Raw genomic sequence first — 20,117 nt, 5'->3', positions numbered from 1 at the left:
TTCTCTCAGGTCTTGAAAATCAAATTTTGATAAACAAAATTTTATTCAGATGGTTATAATCAATTACATACTGCTTCTATTCTTTCTCGTGTTATCACTTCAGGGGAAAAGATGTTCCTTCCTCATACATGCAATTCTTAATTTTCAGCCATACCAGATATATAGGACACTGTCTTTCTTTCAGTGGCTGAATAGCAGCAATTTATATGATTAAAAAAAAACAAAACATGGTTTCTCTTGATCTATGAAAGTGTCTGTACTAGTAGATGATATGCCAAATCTCTGCTTGTTTATCTTTTTCATCCTTGAACCACAATAGAGAAAACAATAACTTATGAATGATAGAATGGGATTGTACAATGAGACTTTTTTAATGAATAAAGCAAAGTGAAAGGGGCCAGTAATCCTGAAACTTGGAAATATACAATAAACCCAGTGAACTGGAACACTCCCAGTAACCAAACTGCTTGCCTGGAACATTCAAGTCCTACCTGCAAACCCTTTGCCTGGTTAGCTCCTCCCGATCCTTTGTTCATCAGTTGAGATTGTTTCTCTTTCTGGAAGCCTTCCCTGCTTCCCTCAGACTGGTTTTGTTGCCAGTCTCAAATGGTCCCATTGTACTATGTACATAAATAACACTCTCACAGCAATATAAATTTCTGTGGTGGGCAGAATAATGCACACCCCTTTCCTCCAAGATGTCCACACTCTAATTGCCAGTACCTGTGAATATGCTACCTTACATGGCAAAGGGAGCTTGGCAAATGTGATGACGGTTAAGGACCTTGAGATGAAAAAAATTTCCTGGATTATCCAGGTAGGCCCAATCGAATCACATGAATCCCTAAAAGTGGAAGAGGAAGTCAGAAGAGTGAGTCGGGGAGATGTAACAAGCACTCAACACACTGTTGCTGGCTTTGAAGATGGAGGAAGAAAGTCATGAGCCAAGAAATGTAGGACTTTCTACACGCTGGGAATGGGCCTCGGTTTCGAGGTATCAACAAAACAGGGATCTCAGTCTTACAACTGCAAGGAAATGAATTCTGCCAGTAACTTGAATTAGCAGGAAATGGAGTGTCCTGGAGAGCCTCCAGAAAGAAACAGCCTGCTTTTAAGCTTGTTTAAAAGCACAAAATTCAGGCAAAGTCTATTCTCATTTATAAGGAAGTTATTATTTCTCTGAACTGATATGTTTTAGAGTATATGTTATTGATTATATATCATGACCTAGATAATTTCTGGGATAATAATGCACTTTGGATTTACCCTCAGTAGTGCCATCATAATATTAGGACAAACATGCACTGAGCTGCCTTGATCCCTTAACCTCATCTTTACTCTTGAAATAGATACCACAATGGAAATAAAGAATGGCCCCATTTAGCTATAAATAAATACAAGTCAGGCTGTAACTAGGTATATAATGTAAATAAACCAGATGGAAGATTCAAAAATTTGATATACAGTAAATATATAGTAAAAAATGTTTAGATATTTCAAATTTTTCAGAAGTTGAGTGATTTTAAAATATGCCATTCAAAAAATACTTATGTGAGATATCCATAGCACCCATTCTAAAGTAAAGATTCCAAGGTGATGTGAGAAAAGGTAAATGAATCATTTGCCTTTCATCTTCACTGAATGAGCAATTTATTTTATTTTATTTTTACCTTTTAGAAAAGACTGAAATTCCCTGCCTTTATCTTCACTGACTTTCCCTTCTAGGGAGGAGTACGTGTTCTTTACATCATTCACAGCCAAGGAAATATTGTCAATCTTCTTCTGCAGAAGAACCAGTTTTGTTGCTTGATGGTTCATCTGCTCAGTCATTTTTTGCATCACTGCTGCATATGGAAGAAGAGAAAATTGAAACCATTAAAAATATATATTTTTAAACCACTCAAACGTCATTGTAGGTTTAAAGTAACTCATATAAAAGCAGTGGGCTAATAGGTACAAAACTACGCTATCTACCCTAAGTGAATCATCGTGCAGTATCTGCATATATTGAAACAACATACTGTGCCCCACAAATATGTACAAGTAAATGTTAAAATATTTTGAATAAAAAAGTAATTCAAATAAACCATCTTTGTACTAATGTGAGCATATTTGAAAATGTAGACTATAATCACTTAGCAAATGGAATCCTGAACGTTGAGACTATTTAAGTGTAGAAATTTGTAAAAAGTGTTATATCATAGATTTCTAAAATGTTTTAACTTTGCACAGAATTTTCCATCTTTGCTTTTCTTTGTTATTTTTTTTTTAATCTTGAAATGTTATTGTTACCCTCTCAATAGATAAAGAAACTGAAGGCCAGAAAACCAAAATAACTTGTTTGAGGTTACAGAGTTCAAATGGCTCATCTTCTGCTTCCAAATCCAATGCCCCAGCATTAAACATGTGCAGCTGTATATATGGATATAGCTGTAACTATCTTCTGAGAGTATAGTTCTGGAAGATACTTGTAGTCAAGATGGCAGAATAGACGGTGCCCAGCATCGCTCTCTCCCACAAATCAACCAAATTACAACTATTAAAAAGCAATGACAGGCAAGCTGGGGCCGCTAGAGCTCAGGAGAAGAGGAGAGACCTATGGAGTGCATGAAGGCAGGAGAAGCCACAATGAGGGAAAGAAAAAAACACTCAGACTGTTTGAGCCCTGGCCATTTCCAGGCTGGAGCTGCTGAGTGCATGGAACAGGAGCCAGCAAAAGCCACAGCTGTGTCCTTTGTATGAAGCTGCTTGGAGGTAGAAAGGGAGAAAAGGGACTTTTTGGCCCCCAGGCCAGCAAGACTACTAATAGGGTTCCTGTGGATCCATGCAGGAGCAAGGAATCACAACAACTGAAAAAAGGAGCCACTCAGAGGCCAGTGAGTCATCACAAGGGACTGGCGCATGGTCCATCCCATGGGAAGTGTTTGCAGCATGGATGGTGGGGAAGACAGACCCACTGGGGGAACACTGGGGCACAGCAAGGACAGCTGATCTGCCCCCCAATCAGCACAGGACTACTCAATGGAGATTGGTCAGGAATATAGAATTGCATGGGGTGCAGTTTGATGAAAAGACTCAGGCCTAGAGCAGAGTTTCTGCACAACCCAGGTGCACCAGATCTCATGAGAACCAGAAGTATCTATAAAGTCAACCATTAAAATCTGAGCTGCACAAAAAGCCTTCCCCGCAAAATCAGCAGCAAAGCAGCCATTTAGCTCAACCACAGGGCTCAAGTGCTGGTCCTCACAGGAAGTTCCCATTTTAGAAGTAAGCAAAGGACAACAAATTAGTTCCAGGGTAGAGTGTAAGTGGTGGGAACAGCAAATAATCCAACACAGAAATGAAAGGAAAAACAAAATACCCACAACCAGAGACAAAGTTTGATATTAACTAGAAAAGGTCTAACAACACCAAAGAACACCTATAAAACCTAGAAGGACAGGAAGTCCCTTAGGCTACCAAGTCAAGGAGTGGGGAGGCCTGGGGGCCTTGGCCACACCCCCCAACACCCACAACCAGCCCAGCAAGGATAACCAAACTGAGGTGGTGGGGGACAAGGGCTTCAGCCACACCCCCCTGACATCTGCACCCAGACCGTCAATGACCAAGCCACTGCCCCAAGCCCCCTGGTCTCCCCTGCAGGAATGAAGGGGGTGCCACAGGCCTCAACCTTGCCCCACCTCCTTCCTCCTCCCACCTTATTTCTTTCCCCCTTCCCCTTTCCCTCTCCCCCTAACTGCTCTGCAATAACATCATCGAATGTAAAATATATATATATTAATAAATAAACAAACAAATAAATAAACAAACATATATACACACACACAAACACAAAACAAAGTTAAGCCTAAAAGAAATGACAAAACATTTATGATTAGAAAGATAATATGTAACATGCCAACTTTGTTTTTTTGTCATTTTCATACTGTATCTTATTTAAATAACTATGTTTAAAATTGCATTATTTCAATATTAAAAATTTATTTAGATATTTTATGGTTTTTTTTTGAACCATGTCTTTGAATTACAAGTCTTTTATTTATGTATTCATTTATTTTTTGAAGCAAATGTTTGAATTCCAGTGTGTGGTTTACACAGCACCGCTTACTTTGCCTTTTGTGTTTGTTTGGTTGGTTTTTTCTTTTAAGTTATCATCATTTATTATTATTATTTTACTTAACACGTGTAAAGTAAAGCATGGTAGTTATTTATATATCCATTCCCTGTTCTCAAGAAGCCTGCAATTATATCAGATGGAATATTTTGACTGCAGTAACAAAATCACAGTTCAAAATGTCTTCCCCAAAAGAATGTTCGTTATCTCATGTGACAAGAGGTCGAGACGACCCAGGCATGGTAGCCAGGGCTCTGGCTCAGCCTCCCGGTGGTCCTCTTCACTTAGCCTTCTTCTGTGTGTTGGCTTCATCCCCAGCTTAGCAGCAAAGGCGTCTGCAGCAAGCCCAGGAATCTAATGCAGACATAACCATATCCAGAGGAAGGAGGCCAGATATTCTTGCATTTCTCTCTTAGCCACGAGCAAGCCTTTTCTGAAGCTACCCCTACCCCCATTGCTCATTGGCCAGACATAAATCTATTTCTGAACCAACTCCTGGCAAGGGGAATAGAATTGGCAGGATGCCTGAGACTCCTCTGTACTGGAGTACATGCTGGGGTCCCCTCACCAGAACAAGCTATTTGAGGAGTTGAAGAAAATGCTAATGGAATTAAATGAAAGGCAGTACATGATTAATAGTGATTTCTAAACCTGGCTGATAATCAGAATTTTCAGTAAACATTTAAAAAGTACAGCCCCCTCCAAGAAATTTTGATTCAGTGTCTGGGGTGAGGCCAGAAAGACACTTTTCTGAAATATTTCATAAGAAATATTTTTTAAGAAATAGATATGCCTACTTTGGATCAACATGAGGTTCTTTTTGGTTCTTAGTTACAATTCTTTTCCACAGGCAGCGATCAACACCCCTTGGTGATCTCTTTCAAATAGAACAGAGCCTTCTTCGCTCCTTTAAAATGATCAAGCTGTTTTTTCCACATAAGATTCTTCTAGGATTGCACTGTTTGTAGGACAAAAGTTTTATAAATCTTCTATTTTGGAAACCTGTGATTTCCTTACAACTTGGTATCACTGCATTTTTACTCTCCTTTTTTTTTGGCAGCTGGCCGGACATTGGTGTTATCAGCCCAATGCTCTAACCAAGTGGGCTAACCAGCCAGCCCCCTACTCGCCTTCTGTGTTTGCACACAAAGTTTCAATAATTATAGATAGTTCTTTCAGTCTGGGAACCTGCAACTTATACACAGTTTCTCCCAACATCCAGAACCAATAGAAAAGGATTGAGAGGTATGTTAATGCGTCAAACATTTGACAGCTAAGAGATTTCTAGTTTGGAAATTGTAATAAATAGTGTTGGCAACAATTGGGTTAGAGATGATTGTGATTATAGTCTACGACCTGGATCACCACAGTCTTGCTCCTGCTGCAGCTGCTTCTGCTGCTGTTGCTCAGCGGACCCTCTGCCAGCAGCTTCATGACTTTCAGCCTGGTTGCTGTGTATCAATGGCTGCTGTTCCTGGGCTACATGGAAGCAAAAGGAGAAGAGAGAGTTAAGCACTGGGCCTGCCTCATTTTTTCCAGTCCTGAGCAGTAATGTGGCTGACATTCATTTTCCTGTGTACTGAAGCATGATGGTTGGGGATGATTGCAGAGTAGGCTGCTCTGCCCCCAACCACAGGACAATGTGACATCACATTGAAGTTGAAGCATGGACTTTAATTCTGCTTGGAAAAAAATAAAATTATTCAGGTCTCCTTCAGGAGAAAATGGATGGTAGTTTGGGGGAGCTGTGTAAACTAGTGGATGTAAACTGCCTGCATAATTGAGGGGATTTTAAAATACGCTGTGTTAAAAGCTATTGCAGCTTTATAAACGGACTGCCACAAAGGCTGATTGTTTAACAAGGCATTTTCCAACTGGTGTCTACTTGGAAATAAGGGAGAGCTACAGGTTCCTTACTGAAAAAAACATGTATTTAATTAACAGTGGCACTTAAGTGGGTTGTTCCCAGATTTTTAAGAAAGACACAGCCTTAAAATGAACTAAAAGTAAAAATAAACTATTTACAGCCACATGTCAAGGGGATCAACCTGTAAAACCAGTGAAATTTCAGAAAAATAGAAATTCTTATATAATAAATCTACTCTGTTAAAGAATTGCTTCCCATTTCCTATGAACCAGGTAATATTTTAAATGGCAATATAGTTTTTCATTGAGGAAAACAACTTAGATGAAAGATTTATTAAAATATTGAATATATCCAATAATGCATGCTGTAACTTACAGACTTCTAACGAACAAATTTATCCATTGAAGTCTGCATATCAGACATGAGAAGACATGTGTTTGGTGTCTGGCTGCTTCTTCCCATGCGAAACTACAAACCAATGAAATTCTGCACCTCTGACACGTGTTAATTATGCTCCTGAGACATATATGACTGTGACAACGCTGAAGCTTCCCTTCTCCAGAGAAAGTGTAATACATTCGGCTTTAATTTTGGTTAGTCTCTATTGTTAGAATGAATTTTGCATTGTTTTTCTTCAGTGCATTGAGCTAAATTAATGAATCTACATTCATGTCCAAGGTATTTGTTTTGATGATGCTGTTTCTTTTCTTTTTTTCCTTCAGTATTTTATATAAAGTTCTGTATAATTGTTGATAATTATTGATTTGTTCGGTGGACAAAAACAATCTGCAGCTTTTAGAAAAGGGGGCTGTGGTAAATGAGGAAAAGTGCTAACCTTCTGCTAAGTTCTAGCAGTAAAGTTCTTATAGCCTAAGTTCAAACTAATTCGCACAAGGACATCTATTAAATAATTGCATAAATTTCCTATTATGGTTCCTCCACCGCTGGTCTAATAAATAGTCTTTCTGGCAGCTTAAATGTAAATCTATGCAAGAGTGTAACCAGAGAGTAAAGCAATGGTTCTCAAACTGGGGTCCCTGGATCAGAAACACCAGCACCACCTGGGAACTTTTGGAATTGCAACCTTTAGGGTCCCGCTCCAGACCTAGTAATATAAGAAACTCTGGAGTAGGGCAGAATCTGTGTTTTAAGAAGCCCTCCAGGTGATTCTAAGGCACACTGAAGTTTGAAAACCACTGGACTAGTGTCAAGAGAAATCTCCTTAGCAACTCTCTACCTCATTGCCTTCCCTGTTTTTCTTAGCAGTGGAGAAGTCTTCAGGATACAAACTTGTAAATATTTACAGCAGTAGGAATGGGTTTAACAGATGAACCAAGGGTCTTTCCATTTACTTGCTGCTTACCTTTTGGAGCTAGAACATAGAAACAAAAAGAACTGGTACATTTAAAGGGAATACCATAACTGGGTAGGAAGTACTTTGTTAGGAAGCAAAGCATGATTATAGTGAAAACAGAGACTATATTCTTTTGTGGTGTACAAAGAAGGTTACTATTCAAATTTTCCCTTCTATCATTACCTTTTAACACATTATTTTTACATTCCTTTAGAATACTGTTTTTCATCATGCATGGAAATCAGAAGCTGTTGTATACTTTGAAACATTAAGTGTCCATGTTTTTCCATTTCCCCAACTGAGATTCTGGTTCAATAGATCTATTCTGGGGAACTGGGCATGTGTTGTGTGTATTTTTAAAAAACTCTACAGGTGATTTTGATGCATGGCCCTGTTTAAGAACCACGAATTTAGAACAAATTGCAAAGTTTTCTAATTCTAATTGGCAAATCCACTGTGATGAGGTAGAAAATACAGCTATTTTAATATTAAAATTGCAATCCAAAAATCAATTTTCATAGATTTTTAAACAGCATGCCTGTGGATAACAAGGGCATATGTTAAAGACGTGATATATTAAAAGTAGATAAAAACCTTGAGTCTCCCATTGTTCCATAAAGAAGTGGGCCACTATAAAGAGTGAGTGAAGTGAGGTGGGAGTGGAAGATGCTTTTCACAGCTTCCCAATTCCCTAATGTAGACATTGCCGTTCTCTTGATTTCCACAACACAAGATCCCTGAAGAGGTATTGCTAAGCATGGACACGTATGAAGAGCATTTGTGCTGCCTCGCAGCAATCAAATCTAGAGCCCACTGACAATTTTAGAATATCTCAGAAATAAAATCTCCTTTCCACTGAAAAGCCAGCTATTGCTCTTTACTGCCATCTAGCAACACTCCACGTTCCCCAACTCCAAGACTGTACTCACATGTACCAATGTGACCTACCAAAATTGTTAAAATATTAAAATACAGCCACGTCTGTTGGCAAATATATAATGATAAAGTGCAATAACTGATAAAATTGGTTATAAAAATTAAAATCTTAAATTATCCCAAGTTAATTGTGGATACATATTAAAGGATGTGTTTTGTAGGATATGTGTGCTTTGTAGCAACATCTGAGAACTATTTTTCGGAACTAGAATTTTCTTGGGACCATGTCATGCACTGCATACATTTTGTGAAATATTCAATGTTTTAGTAAAATGGTCAGTTTATCATTATCTATAAATTCATATAGTTGCTAGAACTTCCAAGTCATTTGGTGCTTACTTTAGTACACTTGTTAGTACGTGCTTATTGTTCTAAGCACATACTAATAACAGTTATTTGATAACTATTTATTTAATAAATTCAGGAATTTACAATAAATTATTAAAAACACTGAAAAAGACACAAAAGTTTAACTTAGTTAACTTTTAAAGCATTTCTTTCAGATAGAATGAGTGTGAATTTTTTGAATCTGAGGAAAAGAATTGAAATTTTGTTAGCAATGAACCTACTCCTGGATTATCTAATATACTGTGCAAAAATCAGTTAGTCTGAAACATTTTTTAATTTATACAATATCAAAATAAAAATATCAAATCAATATCAAAAATAAATTCAATGTAAAATAAGTGTTTCCAAAATGAAAATTAATTTGATTTTCAATAAAATAGTGAATTATTTTTACTTGCTATGTATATGTTGGATTTAAATAATGCTACAAATTTGTAGCTTTAAAATTAAAATTACTGGACTTATTTTTCATCATAATGGCATTTACATTATCATTATCATTATTCACGAAGAGGAAAATATTAAAGCATATTATGAAATTAATCTCATGAAAAAAGCATTTTTAATAAAAATTTTCAATGAAAACCATGCTTTTTAAATAATAAAAAAATTTCAAAAATACTTTATTAAATAGTGTTAATAACAAGTGTCAATAAAGTAAATAAAACATATAGAAAATAAAATCACAATCTTTGACATTATTTACCATATATTTGAAAGAAATGAGCACTTCAGAAAAGAAAAATATTATGAAACTTATCTAATATAATAATTTTCATATAGCAATATTATTGCAAATCAGTTTCATGTTGTTACTTTTTGTAAGACATGTATCCAATAAAACGAGAGAACAGCTTCTTAGAAAATTTAAAATTCAACTCAATAAAATGTCAAAGCATTATTAATGAAACTTGAACTCTTTCACCTGCAAGTGTTTTCATAATTTACCTAAGATGTGAAAATCAAGAAGTTGAAGGCAATTAATGGTTTTCCTTGATCTCAGGACATTAGAAAAAAAAACATCTTTAATACTACATTTAATAATATAGTAATATGTATGAACACTAGAGAAAAAAAGTTTCCATAAAAATTGTGTATGTGAAAATGTATTGAATTTTTTAAACAGGTGGAGCAAGAAGGATAATAGTGATGAAGTAAACCAAGAGTTCCAAAAAAATTTTAGATACACTTCTGGGTTTTAAAAATTTCGGCATGATAATTTATCTTATTCAAATGTCTCCGACTGAAATAATACTAAACGTATTATCAAGTAAAAGACTTAAAATCTTCTCTAGATGAATTTCATATTTACTGCCATACTCACATATCAAATAAATAACAGACAGAATAAATATAGAAGACAGAAGGAGAGCCAGAGAAATGGAAAGAGAGAGCACACCCTAGGAATTAAAAATAAAAATTGGAAGAATATTTGGATTTCCATGGTAGTCTGTAATGCTGCAGCTAAAAAGGCACTTTGTAAACTATATCAAGCCCTATGTATTCACTTTAATATAAATTGTGAAATTTAACGTTTGGAAAATAGGCTTCTCAAAAAATGAGAATTGGTTTTCAGAAATGATACTTTAACTGAAATGCCAATTCTTTTTAACTTTACAAGGAAATAAATTGACCCCTTGTTAAATTGGAGAGAATTAAAAAACTGATGAAAGATAGGATAGATGTAAAAATTTCACATATGAACAAATACTTGAAACTTATATTCTTTCAGCTTTCCTGAGTTGAAATTTCAACACATTTGCCCACTTTGCAAATGGTGAAATGCAAATTCATTCTATCTTTTTTTTTTGGAGGTGGGGTGGCTGGCTGGTATGGGGATCTGAACCTGTGACCTTGGTGTTATAGGGCTGCGCTCTAACCAACTGAACTAACCAACCAGCCTGAAACATATACATTCTATTTTAAACTAATATATGTATTATTTGAAGTATATATATATATTTCTTGAAACAAAAATTAATAAAAGATAAATTACATGAGAAAACTAATATATTTTCTAATAAATTATACAAAAATGAAATTTATATGACAAAACTCAAAAATGTAAAAAATGTTCCTCAATATATGCTGCCCTGAATTTGGCCAAATAATGTTTGCAAAACTCTATGAATTAATTAAATATGACATTTCTACAAGAATTTTCATGATTTTGTTAGTAATAAAGATACAGAACATTTAAAAATGCACACAATATTTAAGGGCTGGAAAAATTTGAATACAGTCTCTTTTAATTCCATAGAGTTTAATAGATAATTGAACAGGGTGACAGTATCATTGACATTAATAAAAATTATCATCTTATTGAGACTTCACGTTACCAAATGGTTCTGCATCTGATGGGGGAAGTCTTTAAAGGAGGTTGAGGCAGTTCCCTACATTAAGTCATCTCTCTGACAGGGACATCATTTAGTTGGTGTCATCCATGTCAGAAGTGCACACCCAAAATTTTTAGACATCACTAAATTGTTTAGAAATTATTAGAATGACATAAGTGACTTTTGTTATGATTTATATTACTTGGTACATAGTTTTATACTGTACTATAGATAATATATGCTAGTGAAAGAAATATGTTATATGTTAATGTAATGCATTTGTAATTTTTGATTTATACATTGATTTATATATTAATTGATCTTACTGAATTAGTTGTTAAATGTTTGAACATGACCCCTGCCCCTTCCCACTCCATCCTCATAATCAAGAGGCAGATTGGTTTGGGTGATTGTAACTCTGAAATGCTCATAACCCTGGAATGACCTCAATAATAATCACAAAAACATTTTAGATAGGCTTTATTTCTAGGGATTCAAAATACATTGCTAAGCCTTTTTAAAAAATGGTAAAGCTTTCTTTTAAATTATGTTATATTCTAATGAAATCGGTTCTTTTTATTTCACTCTTTACAATGTATTGCGTGTTGCATATTTAATATGGAGATTATAACATTAACTTTCATTTAGTAGCCTTCAAGGACTGGGGAAGCAAGAAATCTCTCTGTCTCTGTCTCTCTCTCACACACACACACACACACACACACACACACAGCCTTCAAGGACTGGGGAAGCAAGAAATCTCTCTGTCTCTGTCACACACACACACACACACACACACACACACACACACACACACACACACACACACACACACACACACACACACACACACGAGGAGGTGGGGAGTATTTAGAGTCTTCCTGGATGTAATTTGAGATTTGAAGGCGGGCACTTCATCAAGTCATAGCTCTCTCTATGCTGCTCAGTACAGGCAGGATCCTGAATGCTCAAGAAGACAAACCCAGATGAGAGGTAAAGTGTACTCAGCCAGTGAGTGCACCGGCCATTCCCATATAGGATCCGAACCCGCGGCAGGAGCGTCGCTGTGCTCCCAGCGCCGCACTCTCCCGAGTGCACCACGGGCTTGGCCCCAAATCTAATTTTCTATTGACCTTATGGTCAAAAGAATTTCAGATAAATATCATTCATGTGATCTGGCCACTGCCTTATAAACAAGAGAATAGTATGTGATATGCCGGAGAAAAATCAGTAGATTTAAAATAGAAACAAAAGAATAAAAAACACTGAAATCTATGGCAAGTGGGAAAGAAGAGAGAAGAAAGCTGTTAGGAAGAAAAGAAAGGAATTGAAAGGAAGAATAAAGCACAGAAATACCAAGTGAAAGTCTTTGGTTTTCTTGCGTACTCTAATCTTTGACAATTTGTTCCACATAATCGTGGAAATATTATACAAATGAAATGAGAAAAAATAAACTTTTTCCACATTTTTGTGAAATTTTAAAAAGACCAATTAAAAAAACGTAATTGGAAATACTTTAAAGTATCAAATGCATGTGGGTGTGTGTGTGCATAAAGTTTCTCATTTTCTATTGGCTAGAGTTATTGTTAAACTGTTTTATAGGGACTAAGTGAGAAAATTGTAATCCTAAATGACAAAAAAAAAAAAAAGAAAAAGAAAGAAACAACTATTAAGCATCACACAAAGATCCTTGAGATTCAATTGTCACATGAGCCTTGTTGCTCTGGAATTCACTGGATGGGGTCCCTGCCAAGTCTGTTAAAAACTCGAAATGCCTGTTTTACAAATTCAATAGTTTATGTTATCTTTTCTTAGCTCTGTTTGATGACTAGAGTTCAATACTTGCATTCATCCCAATTTATTGCACAGGATTTAACCAGAGGCAGCAAAGAGCTGATAGGATCTCTGACAGTGGAGTCAGTTACTCGCCTGTGATAAAGAGCGTGGTTGATCGATGCTCTTTCATTTTTTCATTTAGCAATCTTTCTGTCTCCCCAAATGTATTCTCTACTACAAGAACTGCCACAGATTCTAGGCTTACTAATCAATCTATCTTCTCTTTCACTTAAGTACAGACCTTTGCTTTGTTCCATAGACTGTAGATTTCTAGGTCTTTTTCTTGATCCTTTCTTAAGTGTTAGGTGAAGGGACAGAGGGCATTTATTTAAGTCAATTAATTTTTAAGATTTTTGTGCATTTCAGATTTTTAAAAAATTAACATATTTTTAAAAATTGGACCTCTTTCCCCCCCCTCCCAACACAGTTACCCTTTTTTCCCCTGCAATGGAAACCCTGCCCTTGGTGGAAACTCTGCCCTTGGTGAACTTGGAGAAGCAGGGTCAGCAAGTGTCAAGAGTGGAAGCAACAACTTCCTTATTAGGTGCTCTTTTTTAATTAGAAAGGCTTTATTTACTAGGGTTTTTTGTTTTCTTTTTTTTTTTTCCCCTTCCAGGTCTTTGAGCCATATGGAGGAAGTCATTACTGGCAACTCAGTAATGAGGATGCTTCCTCTCTCCCCCTTAGAACCTGAAAACCTTCTTGTGTGGCTTGACAAGACAGATTTCCAGCTGATCCTGCAATATCAAGTGAATACCTGCACAGCAAATGTTCAGTGTACCTATGAAGATTTGCTGAGATTTACAAGTTAAATTGAAGTAGGCAGTCTGCTGCAACAAAAGCTTAAGGTACACAGTGCTCTTTAACCTAATGTATCATAATTTTATTGAGCAAGATGCTTGCAGAAGGTAATACTCTTTCTCAAAGAGGAAAGTATTAATCACCCTTGGGATGAACTAAATATGAAAAAAATACAAGAAATATAGATAGTTCTTCTCTTTTAAATACTATATTTTTCAATTCATATTATTTAGAATACATATTAAAATAATCTTACTGGACAAGCCTCATATTTAAAATGTTAGTTACTGTGTCTCTCTTATATTTATTGAATTATTTCATAGCATTTGTGAAACCAAACACTTGTCATATATTCATAACATCGATACCTGTGCATGATTGCATATTTTCAACATTCATAATATCTATGACAGATTTTATATAACAACATATTATAAAATACCTTTTTCCTGTACAGAGGATCTAACTAAAGCACACTGCATTTTTAAAAACAGATTTGCAAAGAAGTTTTCTTTCATCCTCTCTAATCTGACACTATTTGAACTTAAATTTCTGTCCTTTGTGTCATTAAATAAGCCAGAATATCTTTATTTTACTTTAGAATATTTTAGAGACATCTACTGGAAAGGCACATTATTGCAAATTTTATAAAAGAGGTTTAAGTGATATGTTACTACCTGTCTGAACATTTCAAAAAATGTCTTGAATACCATATCGCAAATTTAGGTCCCTTTCTGAAGGCAAAACTCTGTGACTCTCAAAAGGGCTTAACAAATGTAAAATATATCAAAACTATTACTTTGATGTTGGCCTTAATGCTCCTTTTCCCCCAATAAAATTCTATTCACTTAGGCTTTCAAAAAGTTGGTTTCCTTCCAATAGTACGATTAATATTTTTAGTAAGGTAATCTAGAACTATAACTACCAGAATTTTGATTGTCTAAATTACAGCTCAAGTGCATGTGTGGAAGATCAGCATATAGTGGAATAAGACACCAGAGAGAATTGCCCCATACACTATAAGTCAAACGTCCCTTTCTAACAGTTTGAGGATAGATCTGCAGAGTGGGGGAAAGAAAAAAAAAAAAACAACGGGTAGAAAACAGCTCCATTTTATTCCTCTCTATTGATGTTTCTTGTACATTTAAAAGATCTTCCTACTACAATCTAAATTTTAAAAAATGGTTACTTTTATTTTATGAAATTAATTTTGTTTCTGAGAACGAAACTTGGTGGGGAAGAGATTTGTGAAGTTTATGTAGTACTTTACAAATTTCCTATAAATAAATAATCTGAAGTTTTGAATAACTAGCACTGAAGTAATTGTCATGGAAGCTACATAACCAAGTTATTCCAAACCTTTCAGGGCTCAGAAGAGCTTTAAAGAAAGGATCAGCCAAGCTGATTATTCCTGCCATATCTGAGGCAGCTTGTCATAAGAGAGAGTGTGAACAGTGTTGTCAAACACTGTTTATTCTTATACGGGAGACAATTTTCTCTCCGGTATGAGAATAAAAGATTGTTGGCACATCTATAAAGTGTGATAAAAAGGCGGGGGGTGGGGGGACCGGGCATGTAATTGGGTAGGTATTAGAAGAGAGAAATGTGAAACCCTCCCCCCAGGATAGAGATAATGAAGAATGGTTCCAGGGACAAAGGGACACTGGTTCTTGATATTACCAGTGCATCAGTTGCACTAATAAAAAATTCAACAGTTTTCATGTACTGCAATAAAAGTACCTGAAGGGGAGGATGGTCCGAGTATAGCAGAAAGCAACAGGGGGTTCTTTTAGAATCAAAGCTGTATTAGAATTGATGGTGTGACAACAAGACACAATGGGCATATCTGTCATCAGAACATGACTCCCACCATAGATTTCAATGGAAAAGAGATTTTTTTCACAATAGCTTGATCAGCAGATACCTGAATTATGAATTGTTCCAATTATACTATTGTGACAGAAGGTCATAATCTAACCGTTCTGGGACATTTTTGTCAGTGGAAATTCAAGACAACAATTTGCAAATGTAGTATTTAAGATATCACAGGTTGCTTCCAATTAGAATGCATGGTGTCATAAAACAGCAAAAGCTAGACTACTCACACACGATTTAAATGTTTTATATAACACTTGAAAAAAGTGAATGACAGTACATAGTAGATATTCAAAACTGTCAATTAGCCCTAGTTTCTTGTGTATATTTACAATGATGGAGTTCTATGTGTTTTTTTTTTTTTCTTCCTACATATACACAGTCCATCATAGTGATTAAGGTCGATGAGACGTGTGAAAGGACGAAGCACGGATCGACAGCGTCCTCATCAGCTGGAGCTCATGATATTCTTTGGCCTGTAGACTTTGTTCCTTGACACTTATCTGTATTCTGCCACGTGTGTGCAATAAGGTGTGCAATGACATCCTAAATTTCTAGAAAAGTACTCCGCAAACAAACACTCAAATATTCAATAAGTAATAATGGAATTAATAATCCCAAGATATCTCTCTTCATATAAAAAGAGAAATACGGACCTTAGAAATATAATTCTTAATATTGTCTAGAACTTTTAACCACTTGCTAAATACAGACTAGAAACAAATAGGTTTTACCATTGTGAATATATTTGTGCACTTCATGGAAATCAGAAGTCCTTTGAAAGCAGAGCCATATTTAGATCTTTTTAGAATATACTAAATTACCCCATTTCCAAATATTTCCAGTATAGATTATATTTATAAACTTTCAAAGTTTATTTTACCTGATTATAAATGGAATACATATTCACGCTATAGTCTGAAAATGTATTGAATTTTTATAACATTTCTGAAATTCAGGCCAGACACAGAACAAATAGCATTACAGTAAAATTTGCCTACTAGCAAAACCATATATAATATCCCTAACTGCAAGATTCCTAGGGCTTTTGTATTATGATTTTCTTTTCCTTAATGTGAATCATAATGGTTTCTCCACGCTTACATTAATTTTTAATCACAGTCTCTTACACTGTTGATTGAATTCCCCACCACTGCTAATGGCTTTTCTTGTAATATTCATTCATTTAAAATATGTATGCTGATGCCATATCTTATTTTTCAAAGGAAATCTGTTTAAAGCCAAAAGCAAAATAATATTCACATGGATGTTAGGCCACAGCAGGTTACCATGTGTTTGATCAGTGCTGCCACCAGAAAACTCTTAAAATCTAGGTTAAAAAACAGTTCCTTTAGGATTTGAAAAAAGGAGAATTATTCATGAAATACTTTGTATATTCTTTAACATTGCATTTCATTTACAGGAACATTATTTCAAATAACTGAACTGGAACCAAACTAGGGGGTAGTCTTATTTTTACATAGAGTCACTTATCATAATAACTTATTTTAAAAGATAAAATTAGTAATCCTTATATTTTAATAAGACATGACTCTATAACATATTGTTAAGTACAAGAGAGATATTTAGTCCAATCTCTACTTACTCACCATATAAAACCTACATAAAAATAGGGGGAGAAGTTGAAGAATAGATGATGAGATTTTAGGGTGCTGTAACAGCTACTATGTTAGGAAGTTCTAATATGGTTATGGTCTTAGTAGTCTGGTTATATGTTAACTAAAAGGAAAATTCAATTCTTTTCTTTACTGGAATCAAAATTTTTATATTTCTAATTATTATTATGAAATTAATATTAGAGTATACCTTTTAGCTGACATTTTGGTCCACTGTATCCAGGACAGCATTTCCAATCCAATGAAGTAACAATTTTATGTTGCATCCTGTAGACAGGATTGGATAATTTCTGAGATCTAGACAGGAGAGCAATTGGGGCAACATAAATTATTTGTCTCACACATGATATTATCAGTTGAGATAAGAAGTGTAAAATATTTGAAACGATACCTGAAATATAATAAGCATTTAGTAAGTGTTAGCTGTTGTTAGTATAATCATAATTTTCATCATTAATATTATGGCTAAACTTAGATTTCTTTGAATACATTACAAAAAGAATTAGTGGTTATACTATTTGGAATTTTAAATGAATACCTATCATTACATTTTCTAAAGATATCATAGTTTTTTCCTTTGATAATGCTTTTAGCTAAACCAATGCTAAAACTTATTTTAATTCCAATTTTTAAAGAGTTATATTAACCTGTACTTTTTCATCTCCCAAGTTTTAAAATTACATGACCTACTCTTTCTGTCACATAGTATTTCTTTGACAAAAAGAGATAGAAAGAGAAGGGATCTACTATGAAAAATATTATTTCTGAGATGAAATCACAAAAAGGAAATGAAGAAACTACAGCATTTCAAGACAGCAATCAATATAATTAGTGAATGGTAATAAATTATAGATTCTATGTATGTAAATACAAGTCATAAATACAATTTAGCCATATTATTCTTATGCATATGACTTCAGTATTTAGCTGATATTTATCAAATGGGTCTATGAAATGTGTACATATTATCTTGCTTAATCCTCATATTATATCTATGATGAAGGTACTATTATTGTCTTGATTTGCTAATGAGGAACTTGAAAAACAGAGATGAAATAACTTGCTCAAAGTCCCATACCTAAAAATGATAGAGCTGAGATTTTTAACCCATGTTGTGTAGGTTAGCCTCTCATGTTATTATTCTAGAATCTGTCACGTACAATTATGTGGGGACAACAGTCATCCAAGTGGGTAAACCCTGATTATGTGGAGGAAATGCACTGTAGCAGACTGGGCTTTAGGAGACTTGGGTTTTTTTAGTTTCTGCAATCACGTGACAGGTACCTCAATATGTCCAAGGTTATTCCTCAGTTTTAAAATGAGCTATCAGATTCTTTCCATCTCTAAAAGCACACTAATCATTTTTCTACATTTATTTTAGTAAATTATATTCAGTAAATAATTCTGTCCAGTAAGATATCATCTCCAGTCCAAAAGATAAAGCTACATAAGAAGTAGGGCAATTTGAAAAGGGACTTTTAGAGTCTGGGGTGAGCTCAGGCAGTTAGTTGAGTTATTGTTGGGATCAGTGCTCCTGCTTTGGCAAAGTGAGTATCTGTTGTATGCAGTGCAGAGGTAATAAAAGAAAAAGTGACAAAAATTGCATAAGTACTGAAATAGTGAATGAATGGAGAGACATATTCAAAGTTGTAAAAAAATAAGAGATGAGAATAAAGTAGAATATTTCTGGTTATTTTAAAGAGAAGAAAAAAAAAGAGTTCACCTTGACTAGAAGGGCAGTATGATAGGGGTTACTGTGGTAATATTTTCATTACTAAGGAATTAACAATGCATTCTTTGTGTCTCATGTTGACAAGGAAACTGTCACAAAGGGAGTACATACTGAAAGCAGAACTGGAGCTCAGTTCTCCCAAATCCCTAAGATGTGCTTAGCTCTCTGGACCATGAACCTTAGTTATTCCTCAAGGGACTAAGAAACACCTTGATTTTATGTATCCTTATTGTGCACTGTTCCAGATTGCCAATATGTCAGATTCATTGCCTGAGTTATTTGTATGACAATTTGCATAACATTAGCCATCATGGTCTGAATAACAATTTTATGTTTATTGCAGGCTCTTCAGAAACATCCCCAGCTGAGCTACTGTGACTATATAAATTCAGTTAATTTATCAATTACTCAGCCCCACATTGTAGGACAATCACATAGATTCTTAAAAAGATAAAAACCAAATAACATGGGTCATTAAAATACACACAAGAAGAAAGGCCCCACTTAGCTGCTTTACCACACATAATTGCAATTAGTGGCTTTCCAAATTTTAGAGTACGAGCCAAGTTATGAACTTCTCTTTGATCTAGTATGAAAAGAAAATTATTGATAAATCTTCAAAATTGTATATGAATTTCCTAAGAAATTAAGGAACAGAATTGTTGATTAGGTCATAGAATAAAAGAAATCGTGATAGTAAAAACAGAAACAAGCATGAGAGTTAACATGTATTGAACACTCACAATGCACCAGGCATTAGGCTAAGTATATCACTGCATTATCTCATATGATTCTAAAAACCATATGAGGAAAGTATTATTAGTATCTGTACTTTAACTTACTGAAGATCATGCACCTATCTGATGTAATCACCCTCCCCTGACACTACTACACATATGTACCTGGGATAACTAATTTTATATATTCCTGGCCATGATGATTATGGTGCTAGCAATGGCTATTTCCAAGAAACATTACATACCTCTGAGGACAGGATCCACTGGGCCAGCCACAGGGTCCTCTTCCACCTGGAACATAAGTGACCTGGTTGTCCAGTATCACTGTGGGAGATAATCTGGTATGTACATAAGCACACCAGTTCCTAAGGAAGAGATCATTATTGTTAGGAAAAAAAAAATCATTGTCAAAAAGAATTTTTTTTCACCAAAATTATTTTCATAGACCTATATCTACTTCTACCATTATTATAGATAGATATCTAACTTTAAAATATCTAGATATGAGAGAGGAAAAATACTTATTACTTCATTGCTTTACTCA

At 34.9% G+C, this 20,117-nt stretch overlaps 1 protein-coding gene across 1 annotated transcript in view; it reads right to left on the bottom strand.

The window, feature by feature from the left end:
- MMRN1 (multimerin 1) overlaps positions 1-20,117 on the bottom strand; it is a 54,030-nt gene that overhangs the window by 20,223 nt on the left and 13,690 nt on the right. The window contains exons 2-5 of the mRNA XM_063108187.1: positions 19,819-19,938; positions 17,295-17,401; positions 5,471-5,593; positions 1,671-1,844 (exon numbers count right to left, since the gene is read on the bottom strand). Of these exons, the coding sequence (XP_062964257.1) occupies positions 1,671-1,844; positions 5,471-5,593; positions 17,295-17,401; positions 19,819-19,938 (524 nt within the window). The remainder of the gene's footprint in view (positions 1-1,670; positions 1,845-5,470; positions 5,594-17,294; positions 17,402-19,818; positions 19,939-20,117) is intronic.

This window comes from Cynocephalus volans, chromosome 9 (assembly GCF_027409185.1).
Source record: "Cynocephalus volans isolate mCynVol1 chromosome 9, mCynVol1.pri, whole genome shotgun sequence".
NCBI classification, from domain to species: domain Eukaryota; kingdom Metazoa; phylum Chordata; class Mammalia; order Dermoptera; family Cynocephalidae; genus Cynocephalus; species Cynocephalus volans.
Note: the sequence above shows the minus strand (reverse complement) of the source record. Positions and strands in the feature narration are given on the sequence as shown.